Source organism: Polyodon spathula, chromosome 27 (assembly GCF_017654505.1).
Source record: "Polyodon spathula isolate WHYD16114869_AA chromosome 27, ASM1765450v1, whole genome shotgun sequence".
In the NCBI taxonomy this organism is placed as follows: domain Eukaryota; kingdom Metazoa; phylum Chordata; class Actinopteri; order Acipenseriformes; family Polyodontidae; genus Polyodon; species Polyodon spathula.
The window spans coordinates 2,090,641-2,114,258 of record NC_054560.1 but is presented as its reverse complement, the minus strand read 5'-3'; the positions used below and the strand labels follow the sequence as shown (position 1 = coordinate 2,114,258).

Below are 23,618 nucleotides of genomic sequence, written 5' to 3'. Positions count from 1 at the left end.
TATAACGGCTCAAGAATAATGATGACGTTTCCAGATACGTACCCCTACAAACCGTGCCAGCATGGTTGTTGTGTTGTATTAAACCTAACTGTCAGTCAGGCCGAGTAATTCTAGTCAAAATTTCTATTACTATTTTTCTCGTTAATTATTGACAGCTCAGCTGGCAGCTTATGAATAATAGATGACGTGCGGTCTTGTGCGTCTTGAATATTTTACGATCTATGATAATATCGCGTCTCCATTGGGGCTCTGCGGTGTCAATCAACTCCTCTCACCAAGAACACCGCCTCTTAGTCTGCAGCTGTCAATCAAATGACGTTGTGTTTCTCCAGGTGCAAGACCAACTGCTGCATTGGTGCAATAGGAGCTGCAATACAAATATAGGGTAAGCGTTCAAATAATATTACAAATAATGATATATACCTATGTATATGTATCCATGTATTTATCCATCATCTTGCGAGATGATCCATATTACCTTTATTCATCTCAGTATGAGCTTTAGAAAGAAATGGTTGTTTTACTAAAAAAAGGACAAATAACCTTCATTTGACATAGGATGCTAAATAGAGATGAAATGTTTATTTTTCTGAATGCTACGAGAATGATATATGTTTTGCATTGTGTAGGATAAAATGGCAGGGTTGCAGGATCAGTGGTAATTGAAAAATGTCGAGTTTTTTTTTTTTTTTTTTTTTTTTTTTTATCAAGTCATCACCCTTTCTGTAACAGAATTCATTTAAAAACATGTATACATTACCGTACAACTACGGCTAATATTATAGCAGTACATATCATGTCTCTTCACATTATCCGGACGTTAAATTTTCTTAAACCTGATACAATGTTTAATTAAAATACAACTAAGTATTATTATTATTATTATAGTGTTTGTATATATATATATATATATATATATATATATATATATATATATATAGAGAGAGAGAGAGAGAGAGAGAGAGAGAGAGAGAGAGAGAGAGAGAGAGAGAGAGAATCTATCTAAGGGTATACATTCTATGTAATGTAATATTTAGCTTGTCTTCGGGCCGCTCCACTGGATGTAGCCTATAGTGCATTGTGAATAGGTCTTTTTTCCGGTTTACTGTTACAGAGGGAATGTTTAAGGTTTCATTCTTAGATAGATATAACGCGAACAATAGAAGGGTGATCATTCTGTCGGTGATTTAATAGCCTTAGCCCGTCTGTCTCCATTCAAGCCTCCCAGCACGGACAGTCATTTGTACCCTCATCCAGTGAAGCATGCAGCCCTTTCTCTACCATTCGTCAGGGTATGGCTAGTGTTACTGTACGATGCTCATGTTGTACGCTGATATATGGGTGCGCTGGCATCGGTCCGTTTTTTTATTTTTATTTTGTTAAAACACGTCATTCCAATTTGATTGGCATTGTGAAATGGGTGCATTTGTTTAATATTGGTAGTTTTGGTCATCCTTTTCATAACAGCGCATTCGCTTTAACTGCGGCTATATTTCGTGCATTAGCAATTGCGTACCGTAGTCTGGGTTAGGCAGTGTCGCTTTGGATTCGAGAGGCGGATTTTTAAAAACACCTACATTTTGCAACTCACATAGTCGTGTGTGATTCATACACTGTATATTTTAGTATTGTGTGTTGATTGTTATATCAAAATGAATCTACAATCTGACAAAGATGACCCATCTTGGCATCCCATAATATAATATTGCTAGCATTTACAACACGCAGACGGTTTTAATGAGAAAGCTTCTGTCACAAGGTCATTCTTACAAGTGCAGCGGGACCCCACATTTCCTTCACTACTATAAAATGCCAGGGGGATATCTAATCTTTCATCAGTGGTAGTCAGAATTGCATTTTGGGGTTCAAATGAAGCTACTCTTTCTATGCATTGCTAACAGATAGATATTTGGGGTACCTGTTTTTTTCAGAATGTTTCCTGAAAAGCATATGCCAACAAACTAAACTTTTCACAGCTCTGCTTGATTGCCTTTAATATCTGTAGAGTGGTATTTCTTGGAAGGTGTGAGTTTTGGGATTTCATTCTAAGAATGTGTACAGTGGGATGTAGGCTTCAGATCTGAAATGTGAACCCAGAATGTTGGGATTAGGAAGCAAGACTCTTGTCCGGTATACTGTTGTCAGTTAGACGCTACCATACTCCACATTTAGATTTACAGAAACAGAGCCGGGCACCCCTGCAGTATCTGTGGCTATAGCTGGTTTCATTGAAACGATACAGACATTGAGTTAGTCAGCAGGACCTGCCCGCTTTGCAGATTCACTGCTGAGCTGAGTTGGACTGGGGTTTGGTGAAATATTTTTTTCTCAATCTGAGGCTATTTAGAAATTTATTTGACCATCAGGTTTTTCCTGAACGAGTCTCAGATGCGTTAGTGTTTTAGGGTTTTTCAAAATTTTCTAATTTTGTCAAAATGTGCAAATATAAATATTAGTCATATATAGCTTTTTTCCCAGATTCTCCAGTATTCTGTTAATGCACAAATTAAAGTATTCTTATTAAGCACAGATATTAGAAATACTAACAAAATTTCAAAGGCATGAGTATGTTTGTGTGCAGAGTGAGTCATGCAGTCAGGGAAATGCAGGATTGTGTCCTGGGTGTGCCAAATTGCTGGTCTTTGCTGGGTTAGGGAGGCAAAACTGGCAGGGTGCTATAGTGGCCCCTACTGGCCAAGAACCTTGTAATCTTAAGCAGACACCTGCAGTGCTGGCCTTTGTCCTCTAGGGTCCGGTAGGAAATTGTACATTGAGAGGAAATTGTAAACTGAGAGGACATTGGTTTATGACACTAAATAAAAAAAGTGGATCGTAAATTAAAAGGATTATGCAAATTATTAATTTAACTTTTTTTTTCATTTTGAGATTCTTGATTCATGATTCTTGATTTAGTTAAAATGGGCTTTATAAAAAGTAACATATTTCTATGAACTAACGAATATAAAAAGACAATATACAAAATACAAAAACGCTCTCTAATATAAAAAAAGAACACCCCTAACAACCATCCTACCGCACCCTATCTCCGGTCAGCTGTGAGAGCTGTAAGAAGCAAATAAACACTGGGGTTTCTTGTTAGACAAGGCCAACCTTACAGTACTGGCTTGTCTGATTTCTTTAACTTGGGAGACAGGTAAGTTAAAAACTAAGGGTGAAAATGAAGTGTTAATGATAACATTCTCATCCAAAATGAAAGACTAAACGGTACACTGTCAAATGTTAAGGAATTAAATCTTATGTAACAGATTATAAACACATTTTGGTATTGATGTACTTTACAATGTAAGGTTTTTTTTTTTTTTTTTTTTTGGGTAGTTATTTTTGTGCATTTAAAGTCTAAAACAATTGAAATAAACTGCAAAGGGCTTGGATTCTGTCTGGTTTTGGGGGGTCAGACGGACATATTTCCCTTTTTGGGGGCATAGATAGAAAATGTATAACACTCGGCTAGGATTTTCTCTACAATTTACTGCTACCAAAATATATTCAGTGCTGTTGTATTACCAGACGACACAATGCTGAATCTAGAGGTTTGTGTTAACGATGTCAGCCTGTATTGCAGGCCGACTGTACTGGAGTTATATTACAAAAGGAATCAGCGGGATGTTTTTAATAGTGTTTCCTGGCTTTCTGTTCATGTAAAATCAGGTCACATTTCTAAAAGGATTACTAGATAATAATGTGCGATTCTGGTGCATCAGGATATAAACTGCCCTATGAAGTCATCACAAATGTTCCTTACAGACATTTCAAATCTTCTATGTAGAGCTGCAACTATACACTAAAGCAGGGGTCAAGGGGGTATGCAGGACAACTCGGAAATGCAAAAATAAAAAAATGAACATTGAAGAAAATAATGATCTTGAATTTTTTTTTTTTTTTAATGGTATTGTATATTATCTCTAAACCACTGTGCATAAATATTTCATTTTTGTTTAGCAGCTCAAAGGTAAGTATAGTGTAGTTTCACAATGATCATCCACCTGTACTCATGCGTGACTTCGACTGAGCGGAATTCCACTCTGATGTTAGGGTGGGTGAAGCAGGCGCCTGGCGATATTGCCCATGGAGAGGTCATGAACTTTACAGTTTTAAACTTGTCTTATAATTGAATACTAATCAGTGAAGCAAAAATCTTTCTGTGTACAAATGCTTCGTTTTACTAATCACATACTTTTGACGTTTTTTTGTTTTATTTAGGCAAGGTTACATTTTAGAAACAGCAATAGTGGCTGGTTGAATTGGTTTAGTTCAGTGTTTGAGAGAGTATCCAGATAATTCTGTCTTGCAAAAGAAAAACGAAGGAAGAAAACACAAAAGGGTCTACCGAGTCCCTTTGGATAAACTTTTTCATTAAAGCCAACATAAAAATGATCATTATTAATTGTTATAGTCTTATCTGAAGGTTAATGTTTTTGATGTTGTAAACATTTAAAATGTCACACACGGTTATGCTGAAGCAAATGGTAACGTGATTACAGTGCAGACTATGTCGGATCATTTATAATAACTTTGCCGAATAGAAAGCAAATATGGTTGATTAACAGTTACCAAAGAGATTTCCAAATATTGTCTTTTGATTCTGTGCATTCTACAACAAGAATTATTGTTTGGTATTCTGTTCTAAGCCAGCAGTTTGTCAGTCCCAAACTGTTATGACATAAATTCTGTATTACATAATGGGGGAGATTTTTAAATATGTTAATCAAGACTATTTTGCCTTTTATTGCAACTGTGGCACCATTCAGTAGAACGAAAATTGTGAAGGGGTACTTGAGCTGAAACCTCCAGACAGAGGGGGTGCAGTTTTTTAAAAAAGTTTGAAAACCACTACACTAAAATAAAGATCAAACTGGCAAAAACATGTCTGGTCACTTTATTAGGATCTGTCCCTAATATTAGTTTGGGCCACTGACTGTTTGCACTGACCACAGCCTTGACACAAGAGATCAACTCCCCATGTTGCTGGAGAGCCATTCAGTCATTAAGAGTTCAGGCTTGTTTCTTTCCCCTCTGTCCGTCACTGTTTGCAGCCACAGCTGTCTCTCTTGCCTTTGCCTTTGTCATTGCTGATCTAATCTGGTGGCTCTTGGAGCAGCTGATCCAATAGGACTGCCCTTGTTGCTGTGTCACCTGCTCCACCTGCACCCACTAGCATGCCTCTTTCCAGCACCGTTAGATCTCTCTCCATTTCTGGTAGACTTTTTGCAACTGTGCTGCTCCCACAGCTTTATAGTGCTATAGGAATCTAATTCAGGACGAGGATAAATCTAATTGGGTAGATGGGACCTAATAAAGTGGCCAGATTGGTAAAATTTGTAATATTTGTTTGTAAGAAAAAATCCAATATACTAACATTTAAAAATTCTAATCTGTCAAACTCAAATATTCAGACCAGCATAGGAAATATGAGGTTTAAATGCTTTTATATGAATCTTTCAGTCTTTAGAATATGATTGTCCCAGATTTCAAAGAAATGTTTGTATCTTTATTCAAGCCATGTTTTCCGGTTGTTGTGTACCTTGGTTGATTAGCTATTCAATATAATTTCTCTTTTACATAATTATCTTGGTGCTAAGATCAAATATCTTTGAATATTCTTTTAAACTGTTAGCAAATATTGCAATACCTTATTTTGAATTAGCTGGAAATAATTTATACCATATTACAGTAAAATAAAGTAAAATTCCTCAGGTAAAACCAGCAGGAAACAGCAAACTGCCCGTAGTGATGCGCAGTGCAGATACTGCCTGTAGTGATGCTCAGTGTGTGTGCAGATACTGCCTGTAGTGATGCTCAGTGTGTGTGTAGATACTGCCTGTAGTGATGCTCAGTGTGTGTGCAGATACTGCCTGTAGTGATGCTCAGTGTGTGTGCAGATACTGCCTGTGGTGATGCTCAGTGTGTGTGTAGATACTGCCTGTAGTGATGCTCAGTGTGTGTGCAGATACTGCCTGTAGTGATGCTCAGTGTGTGTGCAGATACTGCCTGTAGTGATGCTCAGTGTGTGTGCAGATACTGCCTGTAGTGATGCTCAGTGTGTGTGCAGATACTGCCTGTAGTGATGCTCAGTGTGTGTGCAGATACTGCCTGTAGTGATGCTCAGTGTGTGTGTAGATACTGCCTGTAGTGATGCTCAGTGTGTGTGCAGATACTGCCTGTAGTGATGCTCAGTGTGTGTGCAGATACTGCCTGTAGTGATGCTCAGTGTGTGTGCAGATACTGCCTGTAGTGATGCTCAGTGTGTGTGCAGATACTGCCTGTAGTGATGCTCAGTGTGTGTGTAGATACTGCCTGTAGTGATGCTCAGTGTGTGTGCAGATACTGCCTGTAGTGATGCTCAGTGTGTGTGTAGATACTGCCTGTAGTGATGCTCAGTGTGTGTGCAGATACTGCCTGTATGATGCTCAGTGTGTGTGTAGATACTGCCTGTAGTGATGCTCAGTGTGTGTGCAGATACTGCCTGTAGTGATGCTCAGTGTGTGTGTAGATACTGCCTGTAGTGATGCTCAGTGTGTGTGCAGATACTGCCTGTAGTGATGCTCAGTGTGTGTGCAGATACTGCCTGTAGTGATGCTCAGTGTGTGTGTAGATACTGCCTGTAGTGATGCTCAGTGTGTGTGCAGATACTGCCTGTAGTGATGCTCAGTGTGTGTGCAGATGCTGCCTGTAGTGATGCTCAGTGTGTGTGCAGATACTGCCTGTAGTGATGCTCAGTGTGTGTGTAGATACTGCCTGTAGTGATGCTCAGTGTGTGTGCAGATACTGCCTGTAGTGATGCTCAGTGTGTGTGCAGATACTGCCTGTAGTGATGCTCAGTGTGTGTGTAGATACTGCCTGTAGTGATGCTCAGTGTGTGTGTAGATTCTGCCCATAGTGATGCTCAGACTGTGTGTAGATTCTGCCCATAGTGATGCTCAGACTGTGTGTAGATTCTGCCCATAGTGATGCTCAGTCTGTGTGGAGGTACTGAGGACACGCGTACTGCCCTTTATCAGTGGAAATCAATAATCTGTGAATGTTATGCTGCCCTGCTCCAATAGCAGCTGGTATTTATATCTTCCATGGTTTTGGGTAGCTGCAGGATATTTCATTCCAGACTAACAAATTAGGTTTGTTATTGATTTCAGTGCCATAAAAAAAAGTTTATGTCGATCCTGTTGGGACTTGACATAAAGGTCAAAAAGTGACTTTTTTTTAAAGAAAAACCTTTGCTGCAAACTTCCATTTATTACATTTATATTATTATATGAAAATATGTTGTTGTTACCTTGTGAGTTTTGACTACAAAATCATATTTAAACATTATAACTGTTAGGAAGGTAATTCTAGGAAAGACAACAAAGTGCTCTAGTAGTATAGGAAAGAGAACTCCACTCAACACTGCAGAGCACTCTAGTTAGGGTTCTCCCCAGGAATTCTGCATAGCCAGGCGGCAGAACATTATAGCCAGGAGCACGTTTAACAGAAAAATAAACTTTCCTTACGTTAAATATATAATGCATAAAGTCACTGTTTACTGTCACCACTTTGCCCTTTGCAGTGATATTTAAAGGGTTTGACCTGCTGGGAAACAGTGGCAGTGTTGTAACGTACTCACAGACGTTCTTCTGTGTTCTGAGAGTTATATAAATATTTATATAAGAATGTCCCAACCAAGTGTCATCACTGTTGGATCAACCATTCTATAAATCCAGGGAACGGAACTTGGTAAGGCTATCCTGTAGCATTGAGAGTATCAGAACGTGGATTTGAGTTGGGTGATAAAGTAATAATTGATAATCATAAATCATGTTGTAACTATAGTACCAATAATTCTCTCTCTCTGTCTCTCTCTCTCTCTCTCTCTCTCTCTCTCTCTCTCTCTCTCTCTCTCTCTCTCTCTCTGTAAAGACTTAATATATTATTGGTAATATAACGTCATTTGATTATTGTTCAAAGCCTCTGTATGCCCTTCAGTAGCTCTAATTGTGTATTCCCAGCTGAAACAGGGGATGTTGCTATTATTGAATTCTGAACGGGATCTCTGGGTTTCTTTGAAAGAGGGCCCATTTTTAACAACAGTAATGAAACCCCAGTGTTGTGCAATAGAGAAGCTGATTGCAGGAGCGTCTCTTGTTTCGTTGCAGATGGCTTCAGCTACAGATGCACGATATGGGCAGAAGGAGTCCTCCGATCAGAACTTTGATTACATGTTTAAGATCCTGATCATTGGGAACAGCAGCGTGGGCAAGACCTCCTTCCTGTTCCGCTACGCAGACGACTCTTTCACGCCAGCCTTCGTCAGCACAGTGGGCATCGACTTCAAAGTGAAAACCATCTACAGGAACGAGAAGCGCATAAAATTGCAGATCTGGGTGAGGCAGTCTAGAGCTTTGATTTGTGTTTTTTTTTTTTTTTTTTTTTAAATAAAAAAGTCCTTTTAGTTAACAAAATACTTTCCTCTGCCATGCACATCCAGTCCTACGTCTAAAATGTGCAGTTTTGAAAGAAACACATATTTTAGCAAACATTTATTTGCATTTTAAAACATGATATCTGATACTGCACTAGGGTTAAAGGAAACTCTGCACTACCTGGGTCATCTGGAGGGTAAAATTGTCCCACCCTTTCACTCGGTTCTTTCTTGTCAATAACCAATCCACTGCTTCCCATGTTGGCTTAATTTAGTACAAGGTGCCTTTGCAAAAAGACAACTGTAATTCAATAGGTTCAGTGCGGCATATTTAATAACAGTGACAACATTTTGTTAAAGGGGCGTTTGTCTAAACCTAGATATTTAATAAGCAATTGGATGGGGTAAACTGGAATTCATTTGTACAATAATTCTAAAAGACATTTATACATTGAAAACTACTAAACCATTAGTCAAAAACCATTAGTTATGGCTGGACTGTTACTGTAGTATAGACATGGTTGTTTTTGGAAGGCCATTTCATTGTCTGTGAGATAAGGTCTGTTAGCAGCTGAGCATTTGTTATAGGTTACTGAGTAACTCAATCTGTCGTGGAGGAGCTGGGAGGCTGCCAGTGTGAACACTGAAAGGGCTGTAAATAGAGGCCATGGAGCAGATTACAGTGCAGTACTGGAGGCTGACAAGACCTCAGGAGACCTTGCTCTATTGAATAGGATGAGAAGCACTCAGGAGACCCTGCTCTATTGAATAGGATGAGAAGCACTCAGGAGGCCCTGCTCTATTGAATAGGAATAGAAGCACTCAGGAGACCCTGCTCTATTGAATAGGATGAGAAGCACTCAGGAGACCCTGCTCTATTGAATAGGATGAGAAGCACTCAGGAGACCCTGCTCTATTGAATAGGATGAGAAGCACTCAGGAGACCATGCTCTATTGAATAGGATGAGAAGCACTCAGGAGACCCTGCTCTATTGAATAGGATGAGAAGCACTCAGGAGGCCCTGCTCTATTGAATAGGAATAGAAGCACTCAGGAGACCCTGCTCTATTGAATAGGATGAGAAGCACTCAGGAGACCCTGCTCTATTGAATAGGATGAGAAGCACTCAGGAGACCCTGCTCTATTGAATAGGATGAGAAGCACTCAGGAGACCCTGCTCTATTGAATAGGAATAGAAGCACTCAGGAGACCCTGCTCTATTGAATAGGATAAGAAGCACTCAGGAGGCCCTGCTCTATTGAATAGGAATAGAAGCACTCAGGAGACCCTGCTCTATTGAATAGGAATAGAAGCACTCAGGAGACCCTACTCTATTGAATAGGAATAGAAGCACTCAGGAGACCCTGCTCTATTGAATAGGCTGGCTCTCTGAAATGCCTATTCTTACACGCAGAAAAATAAAAACAAGTCATGTCCAGTTTTCTGTTTCAGACAGTGAAAGCTGTTTATTCCTGTATTTCTAGGATACTGCTGGCCAGGAGAGGTACAGGACCATCACAACAGCGTATTACAGAGGAGCCATGGGCTTCATTCTAATGTACGACATCACAAACGAGGAGTCTTTCAATGCAGTGCAGGACTGGTATGTATCACACCTCCTTCATGTTTCTATACAGTGAGGTCCACGCCTCCTTCATGTTTCTGTACCTTGAGGTGCACGCCTCCTTCATGTTTCTGTCCAGTGAGATGCACACCTCCTTCTGTCTAAAAACGGATTAATGAACAGGCAGACAATTATAATCCAGGTGCAATGTTGTTTAACGGTTTTTAAATCCAGTGGCCTGATGGCAAAACAACAGTAAATAATACTAATGTTAATAAAGCAATACAGCGGCGTTTATTGCTTATAATAAGTGCTCTAGTGCTCTAGTGCTCGTGGTGAATACAGTTCTTTAGTGAAAACAAAGTGCAGTGCTGTTGATCCGGGTTTAGTGCTGGCCTTTGGCGACAGCTCCGGATCATGTTGGCTGTCAAAATAACAACAAACAGTATTTAATAACGACAAAACAAACACTCTCGATTTTCACAGCTCAGTTCTCTTTTAGTTACTAGTTTTAACCATTCACAAAGGAACAGATGACATCACTACGTCCCCTTAAATACCGTCAACAATGACCCCTTGATTAATGAGCGCATCCGCTCCTCCAATCCGCGGATGCCACGCCGTTTCCTGTCCGTGTCATTGATTTAGTGTCTGTAGCTCCGTCCCCTTTCTAGATGGCCGACTTTGGCCTTACCCTGGGAATTAACTGTTGGGCCATTCAGTCCAGGATACTCCGTTCCCTTTACACAGCACCAAGAATCTAACACCAAGAATCATTCGATCTCTGTCACACTTCACAGTGTCTTTTTTTGCAGTGAGGTGATCAAAACTGGACACAGTATTCTAGGTGGTATCTAACTGGGGCATTATAGTCTTAGCATTGCATCCCTAGACTCCACACTTTAGACAGTGTACCCTAACATTCTGTGTGCCTTTTTAATTGCCTCACCACATATGCGGGAGTCCACTGTAACCCCAAGATCATTTTCAAGTCAAGTCTTCTCCATCCCATTCATTTTGTACAGTGCATTTAGTTTCGTGGCTGTTGTTTGTGTTCGCAGGTCCACACAGATAAAGACATACTCGTGGGACAATGCTCAGGTCCTGCTGGTTGGTAATAAGTGTGATATGGAAGATGAGCGTGTGGTGATGGCAGAGCGGGGCAGGCAGCTGTCTGAGAGCCTTGGTATGTATCAACACTGCCAGGAGCTGGATTAATGCCTACAAATATTACATTCATTCATTAACAGATAAGGTTCTTTGGTTTGGGTGTTTTTTCCCTAGAAGAGCACAAAAGACACAAATTAATCACTCAACTTGCGGATTCAAATACTTCTTGTGAGCTCTTCATGGAAACATAATGAAACTAGTTAATTGTCAGGTTTCACCCCTATTACACTACAGGAAAGCAAAAGTTAACTTAACAAGTAATGTAGAGTTTCAAAGTTTAGGAAACGTATAATACAATTACATTAATAGTCAAGATTATAAATAGATAGTACATCTTAAATTATGTCACACTAAGTAATACCATTATGGTACGCGACGTGCGCTCCTTAAAAGGACCAAGTTGAAAAACCCTTGTAATCTTTGATGATATGCATTTGTGCATGCAACATTGTAAGAGAGGTTCTAGTGTGTGTTTTGTGTATTTAGATTTTATTCTTTTAGGAGTTCTCATTAAGCAGCATTAAGCAGAGCTGCACACTGATACAACTGTTTTGATTCACAATATATTCATGATAAGACCTCTCGTCAAAGGCACAAGAAAGGTTTGGCGTTTCCCATTTTGTTTTGTATTAATAAAAGTGTTGATTTCTTTGTATTTAAATTGAATGGAAAGTGTTTGGTGGATATTGCTGCATGTTAAATCTGTGAAAGCCCTAGTTAAGATCTGTCTGTGTTGAGATCACTCTGTGCGGCTCCGTGAATGTGTTTTTGTGGCCTTGCTTTTAGGATTTGAGTTTTTCGAAGCCAGCGCAAAGGACAATATTAACGTGAAGCAGACGTTCGAGAGGCTTGTCGACATTATCTGTGAGAAGATGTCAGAGAGCTTGGACGCTGCAGACCCTGCCGTCACCGGAGTTAAACCAGGACCCCAGCTCACCGAACAGGCCCCACCACCACACCAGGACTGTGCCTGCTAGAGACCCCATCTCCTCCTGCCCCAAATACCACAACCATCAGGAAGGAACAACATAGAATACACACACACACACACTCAGTAGTAATAGCCAATGGGACCTTCTGTATGTAGCCAATGTTCCAATATTCCACAGGATTACATAGCAAGCCTACAGTATCCTCCCAGTATATTCTATGAAAAATTATTCCATTGTCGTAGTGGATTCTTTTAAGACCTCAAAAATGTATATAGGGGACGTATATATTAATAAAATATGAATATCTATATATATATATTATATATTATATATATATATATATATATATATATATATATATATATATATATATATATATATATATATATATATATATATATATATCGAGGCCTACATTTGTTTTTAAAAAACCTAATCTAGGTTCAAGACAGACTTTACTTTTCATTATAGTATGGAAGTTTATTGGTGGTGGACAATCTAAGGGTAATTTAATGGTCTATTCTGCGTCGTGGAGAACAGTGCTTAGTGTGGTTTACCTCTGTCACCAATACTGATCCACAGAAGCATTACACAAACACGAAACTTAAGACACTGCATAGTGTGGCCCATCAGCTAAAACAGAATGTGGAAATGTTGTCTGCATTTTCATAACTGCTGAGATCAATATTTTTTCTTAGAAATTAATTGTTTTAATAATTTTATATGTGCGTGTTTTATGACTTTGACCAGTGCAGATGGCTCCTGTCGCCTTATAATGTAACAGCAGACTAGCATACAAAAACAACAACAAAAATACATGACCACTCAGCACCAGTATTCAGAACCATGATCTCATGTAAAGCGAGCAGCGTCAGTTTTACATTGCTATGCTATGGTGTTTTCAATCATTCTCAAGTTCTGTTTCTCAAAGTGCTGGGACTGAACAACCATCCTCTTTCCATTTCAATCATGTGACAATGCGACTTTTCACCTGGCTCCACCTTCTTTAGATTTATAGGAAGAGAGAGCGAGAGAGAGAGAGCAGTGGGACTGACAGGTTGAACAATCACATAATTTGAATGGTACCAGGTCATCTGTTCACTCCTGCCACTTAGGATTCTCCAGACAAAAGCATCTCAAAGCCAGGGGAAGGCAGATATAGAGAACAATGCTCAGCAGAGCCATTCAGAACGACCGCGAGCACCATGAAATAGCCGTGGAAGAAAAAAGCAATTCAAATGACCTTTGAAGCCACTTGCTGTTATTTGTTATTAATGAATGGTTTGTTTTGTGTGTTTTATTGTCTTGCAGTGCTTTGATAGACCCGTTAGCCTGAATGCATTGCTGAACTCAGTTTAGGAGGCCTATCAATAGTTTTCTAGCTGCATTCCTGCCATTGCATGATGGGCGTTTGACACGCATTATCCATTGCTGGCAGTGGCGTGGAACAGTATCAAGTTGTTTTTCAAAACCTTTAGTTCCCCTTACAGGCCAGACTTCATCAGTATCTCCACTTACAGGCTTTCTATGCATGTTTCTGACACCTTGAATTTCTTTTTTCAAAGCATCTGTTGGGATTAATAAGCCAAACCGTAAGTGTCCCTAGGGAATGAGAAATATTAACTTGAACTCTTATTTAACAACAGTTTGAATGAATTAAACAAAGTTTCCAGAATGCTGTTGGCTTTTTCAAGTGCTGTGGCTTATCAAAGTTATCAAAGCAATAATATGCAAATACCTTTTTTTTTTTTTTTTTTTTTTTTAAAGACAAGGCCAATTATCTAAGGACTGCTCCAGAGGGCATTAATGTGTCTTAAAATGCATTTTTAGGACTGGTCTGGTTTGTTGGTTTGGGAGTTTTAAGATTCTAAAGTCCTGTTTTAAGATTCTAAAATCACTGCTCCTTTATGACCTGCCATAGTTTTCCAGTTTATATATTACAGTCCGACATGGGTACTGAATGATAACAAGCCCTCTGCAGTTAATGCAAGCTTAGCTTGAATCACATCTTAGTTAATGTTTGTCTAATAAAACAATTAGCTCATTAACCAAGGCATTGGTTTGGCTTTTTATCCTGAACTGTAAAAGAACAGATATTTCAGAAGGATACATATTTTCTAAATAGTGTCAGATGATAACCTGATCATGTCAGAATACTGACTGTCGGATAGAGGAGGAATTTGACTAGTTTTCTGTGGGTCTCACTAGCTGCCTGACATTTCCCTCCTCATTCTTCATGTGCTGTGATAATCTCTCTCCCCAGGCGCTCTATCTGTCTTCCTTTTGTAAATACAAATTGTAAATAGAATTAGCCTCTGTCCCCCTGTGTGAATTATGCTGTACCTTTCCCCAGGCTTGTAACCGTTTCTTTTTGCATCTAGACCTGCTTGTGAATGACTCTTTCATATTTAATTAATAAAGCAATATACAACCAGGTTGTTTGATGGTAGCTTGGACAGTGCGTGGGTTGAAAACGTTTTAGGGTTCCTCAGTGATTTTTAGGTATTTATTTTTTGTTGTAAAACTGTCTGGCCACCATAGTAGGCATACAACTATTTCGACAAACAGTTTCTTTATGTGAATTCCCCTTGCATGTTATTGAAATATACACAGTCCACCAGTGAAAGCACTAGCCATAAATGCTGCTCTATTGATTACAGTTTCTTGTACTTTATAATTTGTACTTTAGAATTGTGATTGAGAAGTTATGGGTAATCTTCAGATACATACAATGAGCAACCCATCCTACAATTACCTCAAATATGAATTAATATTACTTAAAATATTCTGAAATTGTAGGCAGCGTGACATTAAGACATTTCAGGGTGGAAAATGAATAAATGACAAACCAGGTGCATATTTTCATGTTGGAGGGTCGCCCCAAGAATTCCTAATAAAGTGTCCAGGGAGTGCCGAGCAGGCCCAGTTCAGCTTTTATTAACGTTTCTATGTCTGGCTTTCTGAATAAATATACTCTGACACTGATGAAGCTTTCTCGACTGCACCATCTTTAGCAATACGATTGTGTGGTGAATAATAACATTATTTGTGAATAAGCTCCAATTGGCTTTGGAGCTGGAATAAAGGTCTCCATAGCAACAGACTGTCTCCATAGCAACAGTATTATATAGACACCAGATACAATATTACTTGTGTGAGAATTGCATATAATTGCTAGGTTCCTGGCTGCTAAGTTGCAGTCTTGCACTCCCCAGTAAGAGTTCGGGTCTGTGTTTCCTGTGGAGAGGATGTGTTAGTGGATCACCCCCAGCTTTTTGAGGTGTTGCTTGTTTGTTTCAGGTTTTGAATCATATCTTTAGGCAGAGCTGCAAAGTCCTGTTTTATTGGTTTACATGGATTTTGTTATAATTTATGTGGGAATAAGAGACAAGTTCGTTAACTTGTATTATGCAGTAGTTTACTCAAATAACTGTACAAAACTAAAATAAAAAGAAGTGTCAAAAATGTTAGATTGTGAACATTTCCTAATTTGCTGTACATGTTGTGAAAACGAAATAAAAATACCAAAAAAAGCTTAATAGCTGGAGTTTCTTCTACATTCAAACTATTACTGCTATATATATATATATATATATATATATATATATATATATATATATATATATATATAATTTTTTAATTTTTTATTTTTTTACAAAATTGCTGAATGTATAATTCAAATTTACATAGACAGAAGCTTAAAATATTCTTGCAGGTTAAACCAGTAACACACTAACCAAACTAAACTACTGTTAGTGAATTGAATAACCTGTCCAGCTATTTAAATTGTGTGTGTCTGGCATGAATGGCCAATACAAAGAGTGTACTGCAGGGAGAGATTGGTAGAAACATTCAGAGAAATCTTCACTATTAACATTAAACATAACTAAAATATACAAAACTATGGACATTTAAGATTAGGAGTACTATCTGAATAATATGTGGTTTAATCAAAGATACTAGTCATAATCTGTACATACTAACAATGTCTAAACATACAAAAAATATCGGGCTCAGATCATGAGATATAGCTCAATGAATGACAATGGCTAAAGATTACCAGAGCGCTGCACCCATGAGCACTGCATTACCAGCACCTACTACCAGAGCTCTGCACCCACGAGCACTGCATTACCAGCACCTACTTCTGCAGACGCACTGCATTACCAGCACCTACTTCCAGAGCACTGCACCCACGAGCACTGCATTACCAGCACCTACTTCCAGAGCTCTGCACCCACGAGCACTGCATTACCAGCACCTACTTCCAGAGCTCTGCACCCACGAGCACTGCATTACCAGCACCTACTTCCACAGCTCTGCGCCCACGAGGACTGTGCATTACCAGCACCTACTTCCAGAGCTCTGCACCCACGAGCACTGTGCATTACCAGCACCTACTTCCAGAGCTCTGCACCCACGAGCACTGCATTACCAGCACCTACTTCCAGAGCTCTGCACCCACGAGCACTGCATTACCAGCACCTACTTCCAGAGCTCTGCACCCACGAGCACTGCATTACCAGCACCTACTTCCAGAGCTCTGCTCACGAGGACTGCATTACCAGCACCTACTTCCACAGCTCTGCGCCCACGAGGACTGTGCATTACCAGCACCTACTTCCAGAGCACTGCACCCACGAGCACTGCACTACCAGCACCTACTTCCAGAGCTCTACACCCACGAGCACTGCATTACCAGCACCTACTTCCAGAGCTCTGCACCCACGAGCACTGCATTACCAGCACCTACGTCCAGAGCTCTGCACCCACGAGGACTGCATTACCAGCACCTACTTCCAGAGCTCTGCACCCACGAGCACTGCATTACCAGCACCTACTTCCAGAGCTCTGCACCCACGAGGACTGTGCATTACCAGCACCTACTTCCAGAGCTCTGCACCCACGAGCACTGCATTACCAGCACCTACTTCCAGAGCTCTGCACCCACGAGCACTGCATTACCAGCACCTACTTCCAGAGCTCTGCACCCACGAGCACTGCATTACCAGCACCTACTTCCAGAGCTCTGCACCCACGAGCACTGCATTACCAGCACCTACTTCCAGAGCTCTGCACCCACGAGCACTGCATTACCAGCACCTACTTCCAGAGCTCTGCACCCACGAGCACTGCATTACCAGCACCTACTTCCAGAGCTCTGCACCCACGAGCACTGCATTACCAGCACCTACTTCCAGAGCTCTGCACCCACGAGCACTGCATTACCAGCACCTACTTCCAGAGCTCTGCACCCACGAGCACTGCATTACCAGCACCTACTTCCAGAGCTCTGCACCCACGAGCACTGCATTACCAGCACCTACTTCCAGAGCTCTGCACCCACGAGCACTGCATTACCAGCACCTACTTCCAGAGCTCTGCACCCACGAGCACTGCATTACCAGCACCTACTTCCAGAGCTCTGCACCCACGAGCACTGCATTACCAGCACCTACTTCCAGAGCTCTGCACCCACGAGCACTGCATTACCAGCACCTACTTCCAGAGCACTGCGCCCACGAGCACTGCATTACCAGCACCTACTTCCAGAGCTCTGCACCCACGAGCACTGCATTACCAGCACCTACTTCCAGAGCTCTGCACCCACGAGCACTGCATTACCAGCACCTACTTCCAGAGCTCTGCACCCACGAGCACTGCATTACCAGCACCTACTTCCAGAGCTCTGCACCCACGAGCACTGCATTACCAGCACCTACTTCCAGAGCGCTGCACCCACGAGCATTGCATTACAAGCACCTACTACCAGAGCTCTGCACCCACGAGCACTGCGTTACCACCACCTACATCCAGAGCACTGCACCCACAAACACTGCATTACCAGCACCGACTTCCAGAGCACTGCAGCCACGAGCACTGTATTACCAGCACCTACTTCCAGAGCGCTGCACCCACAAGCACTGCATTACCAGTACCTACTTCCACAGCTCTGCGCCCACGAGGACTGTGCATTACCAGCACCTACTACCAGAGCTCTGCGCCCACAAGGACTGTGCATTACCAGCACCTACTACCAGAGCTCTGCACCCACGAGCACTGCATTACCAGCACCTACTTCCAGAGCTCTGCACCCACGAGCACTGCATTACCAGCACCTACTTCCAGAGCTCTGCACCCACGAGCACTGCATTACCAGCACCTACTTCCAGAGCACTGCACCCACAAGGACTGCACTTCCAGAGCACTGCACCCACGAGCACTGCATTACCAGCACCTACTTCCAGAGCTCTGCCAGAGCACTACTTCCAGAGCTCTGCACCCACGAGCACTGCATTACCAGCACCTACTTCCAGAGCACTGCACCCACGAGCACTGCATTACCAGCACCTACTACCAGAGCACTGCACCCACGAGCACTGCGTTACCAGCACCTACTTCCAGAGCACTGCACCCACAAGGACTGCACTTCCAGAGCACTGCACCCACGAGCACTGCATTACCAGCACCTACTTCCAGAGCTCTGCGCCCACGAGGACTGTGCATTACCAGCACATACTACTAGAGCTCTGCACCCACGAGCACTGCACTACCAGCACCTACTTCCAGAGCTCTGCACCCACGAGCACTGCATTACCAGCACCTACTTCCAGAGCTCTGCACCCACGAGGACTGTGCATTACCAGCACCTACTTCCAGAGCTCTGCACCCACGAGGACTGTGCATTACCAGCACCTACTTCCAGAACACTGCGCCCACGAGCACTGCATTACCAGCACCTACTTCCAGAGCACTGCGCCCACGAGCACTGCATTACCAGCACCTACTTCCAGAGCTCTGCACCCACGAGCACTGCATTACCAGCACCTACTTCCAGAGCTCTGCACCCACGAGCATTGCATTACCAGCACCTACTTCCAGAGCTCTGCACCCACGAGCACTGCATTACCAGCACCTACTTCCAGAGCTCTGCACCCACGAGCACTGCATTACCAGCACCTACTTCCAGAGCTCTGCACCCACGAGCACTGCATTACCAGCACCTACTTCCAGAGCTCTGCACCCACGAGCACTGCATTACCAGCACCTACTTCCAGAGCACTGCGCCCACGAGCACTGCATTACCAGCACCTACATCCAGAGCGCTGCACCCACAAGCATTGCATTACCAGCACCTACTACCAGAGCTCTGCAGCCACGAGCACTGCGTTACCTGCACCTACTTCCAGAGCACTGCACCCACAAGCACTGCACTTCCAGAGCACTGCACCCACGAGCACTGTATTACCAGCACCTACTTCCAGAGCGCTGCACCCACAAGCACTGCATTACCAGCACCTACTTCCAGAGCACTGCGCCCACGAGCACTGTGCATTACCAGCACCTACTTCCAGAGCTCTGCGCCCACGAGGACTGTGCATTACCAGCACCTACTACCAGAGCTCTGCACCCACGAGCACTGCATTACCAGCACCTACTTCCAGAGCACTGCGCCCACGAGCACTGCATTACCAGCACCTACTTCCAGAGCGCTGCACCCACGAGCACTGCATTACCAGCACCTACTTCCAGAGCACTGCGCCCACGAGCACTGCATTACCAGCACCTACTTCCACAGCTCTGCGCCCACGAGGACTGTGCATTACAAGCACCTACTTCCAGAGCTCTGCGCCCACGAGGACTGTGCATTACCAGCACCTACTACCAGAGCTCTGCACCCACGAGCACTGCATTACCAGCACCTACTTCCAGAGCTCTGCACCCACGAGCACTGCATTACCAGCACCTACTTCCAGAGCACTGCACCCACGAGCACTGCATTACCAGCACCTACTTCCACAGCTCTGCGCCCACGAGGACTGTGCATTACCAGCACCTACTTCCAGAGCGCTGCGCCCACGAGGACTGTGCATTACCAGCACCTACTTCCAGATCGCTGCACCCACGAGCACTGCATTACCAGCACCTACTTCCAGAGCACTGCGCCCACGAGCACTGCATTACCAGCACCTACTTCCAGAGCACTGCACCCACGAGCACTGCATTACCAGCACCTACTACCAGAGCTCTGCACCCACGAGCACTGCATTACCAGCACCTACTTCCAGAGCACTGCACCCACGAGCACTGCATTACCAGCACCTACTTCCAGAGCACTGCACCCACGAGCACTGCATTACCAGCACCTACTTCCAGAGCACTGCGCCCACGAGCACTGCATTACCAGCACCTACTTCCAGAGCTCTGCACCCACGAGCACTTGCATTACCAGCACCTACTTCCAGAGCTCTGCAGCCACGAGCACTGCATTACCAGCACCTACTTCCAGAGCACTGCACCCACGAGCACTGCATTACCAGCACCTACTTCCAGAGCTCTGCACCCACGAGCACTGCATTACCAGCACCTACTTCCAGAGCTCTGCACCCACGAGCACTGCATTACCAGCACCTACTTCCAGAGCTCTGCACCCACAAGCATTGCATTACCAGCACCTACTTCCAGAGCACTGCGCCCACGAGCACTGCATTACCAGCACCTACTTCCACAGCTCTGCGCCCACGAGGACTGTGCATTACAAGCACCTACTTCCAGAGCTCTGCGCCCACGAGGACTGTGCATTACCAGCACCTACTTCCAGAGCTCTGCACCCACGAGCACTGCATTACCAGCACCTACTTCCAGAGCTCTGCACCCACGAGCACTGCATTACCAGCACCTACTTCCAGAGCACTGCGCCCACGAGCACTGCATTACCAGCACCTACTTCCAGAGCTCTGCGCCCACGAGGACTGTGCATTACCAGCACCTACTTCCAGAGCTCTGCACCCACGAGCACTGCATTACCAGCACCTGAGCTCTGCATTACCAGCACCTACTTCCAGAGCACTGCATTACCCACCTACTTCCAGAGCACTGCACTGCATTACCAGCACCTACTTCCAGAGCACTGCACCCACGAGCACTGCATTACCAGCACCTACTTCCAGAGCTCTGCGCCCACGAGGACTGTGCATTACCAGCACCTACTTCCAGAGCTCTGCACCCACGAGCACTGCATTACCAGCACCTACTTCCAGAGCTCTGCACCCACGAGCACTGCATTACCAGCACCTACTTCCAGAGCTCTGCACCCACGAGCACTGCATTACCAGCACCTACTTCCAGAGCACTGCACCCACGAGCACTGCATTACCAGCACCTACTTCCAGAGCACTGCACCCACGAGCACTGCATTACCAGCACCTACTTCCAGAACACTGTGCCCACGAGCACTGCACTACCAGCACCTACTTCCAGAGCTCTGCACCCACGAGCACTGCATTACCAGCACCTACTTCCAGAGCACTGCGCCCACGAGCACTGCATTACCAGCACCTACTTCCAGAGCTCTGCACCCACGAGCACTGCATTACCAGCACCTACTTCCAGAGCTCTGCACCCACGAGCACTGCATTACCAGCACCTACTTCCAGAGTGCTGCACCCACGAGCACTGCATTACCAGCACCTACTTCCAGAGCTCTGCGCCCACGAGAACTGTGCATTACCAGCACCTACTTCCAAGGCAGTTATCGCTGGAAGGTCTCGTGGACCTTGATCCCTGACCCTCCGTTCTGGCCCCTGGCACCAATGGGATTTAGTTGTGGCCCGCAGAAAACAATCGCAAAATGTTCTCAATACTCTTTTTTCACAGTGGAGACTGCAAGACAGACCATGTGCGTGTGTTCAGCAAAATCTATCATTTAGGAAACTCCATCGTACCAAACAAATCTGTTGATCACACAATAAAACCACAACACCAATGCCCTGAGAAGGTGTCTCCAATTCACTACAAACCTCAGAGAAGCTATGTCATCAAGTGCACCTCCTTGAATGTAGCATGGAACACACTTGGAATAAATATCCACACAGCTGCAACGTAAGCTTTTGGTAAAAAGACTAGGCGATAAAGACTGCTGTGCAGCATACCTTGATGACTCCCAGTTAGTGAAGCAAAACGCTTGGTATATCTCCATCGCAATATGAACCCCCCCTCCTGTGACATGTGCGAAGCTCAAAGTGGTCAGGAGCTGAAGCCTGTTCAGGTTAGTGCTTTAGTCAGAGTGCTCAGTGTCATCTGTGCCAATCTAAAAATGCCTTGTTTTTACACTAAAAACCTTTCAATAATAATAATAATAATAATAATAATAATAATAATAATAATACTGTAAATGTGTCACAAACATTGTACTATCACCCATAACTATTAGACATGCAATAGTGCTGAATTTTGAAACGCTAAAAGAAACTTAATACATTCAGTGACAAACGACTTGCAGTCGAAATGTTTTTAATTGAATTTATTATGTTTTGCTATTTCTAAACTTTGCAATCAGCGTGCATTTCAATGACAGCGTGGATTGGATTGTGGGTTTGGCATTAGGATCTGAGAGAAGGACTATGTTAGTCTAACCCACTGGGACTGCTACAGTCAAGCAGAGAGAGCATTGAAGAGCAGAGTTGGGATGCACCACTAATGTCCTTATTGAAGCTCAACTGCAGGGATTTCAATCTGAACCACGAGATCTCTGGAAGTAAGTCTATTAAAACAGATCCGCTAACCTCAGTTATTTTTAGCCCAGCTTTCAAAACGGGTGGTGGCAGTACATTTAAACAGCACTCTAGCCCATCTGTTATGCATTCCTCAAAAAGATGTAACAAACGACATTAATAACAATCTTTATTAATACAAAAGATTATGGATTGTATTCATTCACTGATGCAGAGCACTGGTTGCTGGCTGTCTTAAAACATGGCCTACCTCTGCGCAGTACATGATTCTTGTGCTACCATGTATTGTGTCGAGTCACAGTAGCTTTGTCCTTTACCTGAGCAGTACAGCACCCATAACCTTACTAATTAGATGTCATCTCCTGCAATGATTCCTGTTAGAAGACACACCTTACACATGATGTATTAAATGAGCAAATAAAGAAAATGGTACTCATGAGCTACCAGTGTTGAAGATCTAATGGAACTCTGACAACCCTTAGCAGTGATTGGTTGTTTCTCTCCTTTCTCCAGTTTGATTGGGTACCACGTTTATTTCATTCCCAAACTATTGTCATTGCTGGAATATGGAACAAATTATATTTAAATATCAGTTTCAATTTTGAAACAATATTCGAACATGCAGCCGTGTTTATCCTGCACATTATTCCTATCTCTTTTTTGTTGCTAGTTCTGCAAATATACACACACACACACACACACACATACATACATACATACATACACACATATATATATATATATATATATATATATATATATATATATATATATATATATATATATATATATATATATATATTTAAAACACCACTAGAGGTTTATCACAAGCAAAGGCAGGCCTGTCAGCAATGGACTTGTGGGTGTTCCAGGCCACACTACTCTTCCCTTTCTGTGAAAGCTTGTGTCTTACAGTTACAGACAAGAAGGTATTGAGATTGATGGTTCATGAAGCACCTGTTCCTCATTTTCAATAAGAGGGTTACAGCATTACACACTATGAAGAGGATAATCCTCATCTT

At 42.9% G+C, this 23,618-nt stretch overlaps 1 protein-coding gene across 1 annotated transcript; it reads left to right on the top strand.

Moving 5' to 3' along the window:
* The first annotated feature begins 303 nt into the window (after nt 1-303).
* On the top strand, nt 304-12,384 carry LOC121301636 (ras-related protein Rab-3A). The gene is made up of 5 exons (XM_041231195.1): nt 304-385; nt 8,151-8,378; nt 9,901-10,019; nt 11,042-11,166; nt 11,937-12,384. The coding sequence occupies exons 2-5, from the start codon at nt 8,151-8,153 to the stop codon at nt 12,125-12,127; spliced, it is 663 nt and encodes a 220-aa protein (XP_041087129.1). The 5' UTR covers nt 304-385; the 3' UTR covers nt 12,128-12,384.
* The last annotated feature ends 11,234 nt before the right edge of the window (nt 12,385-23,618 follow it).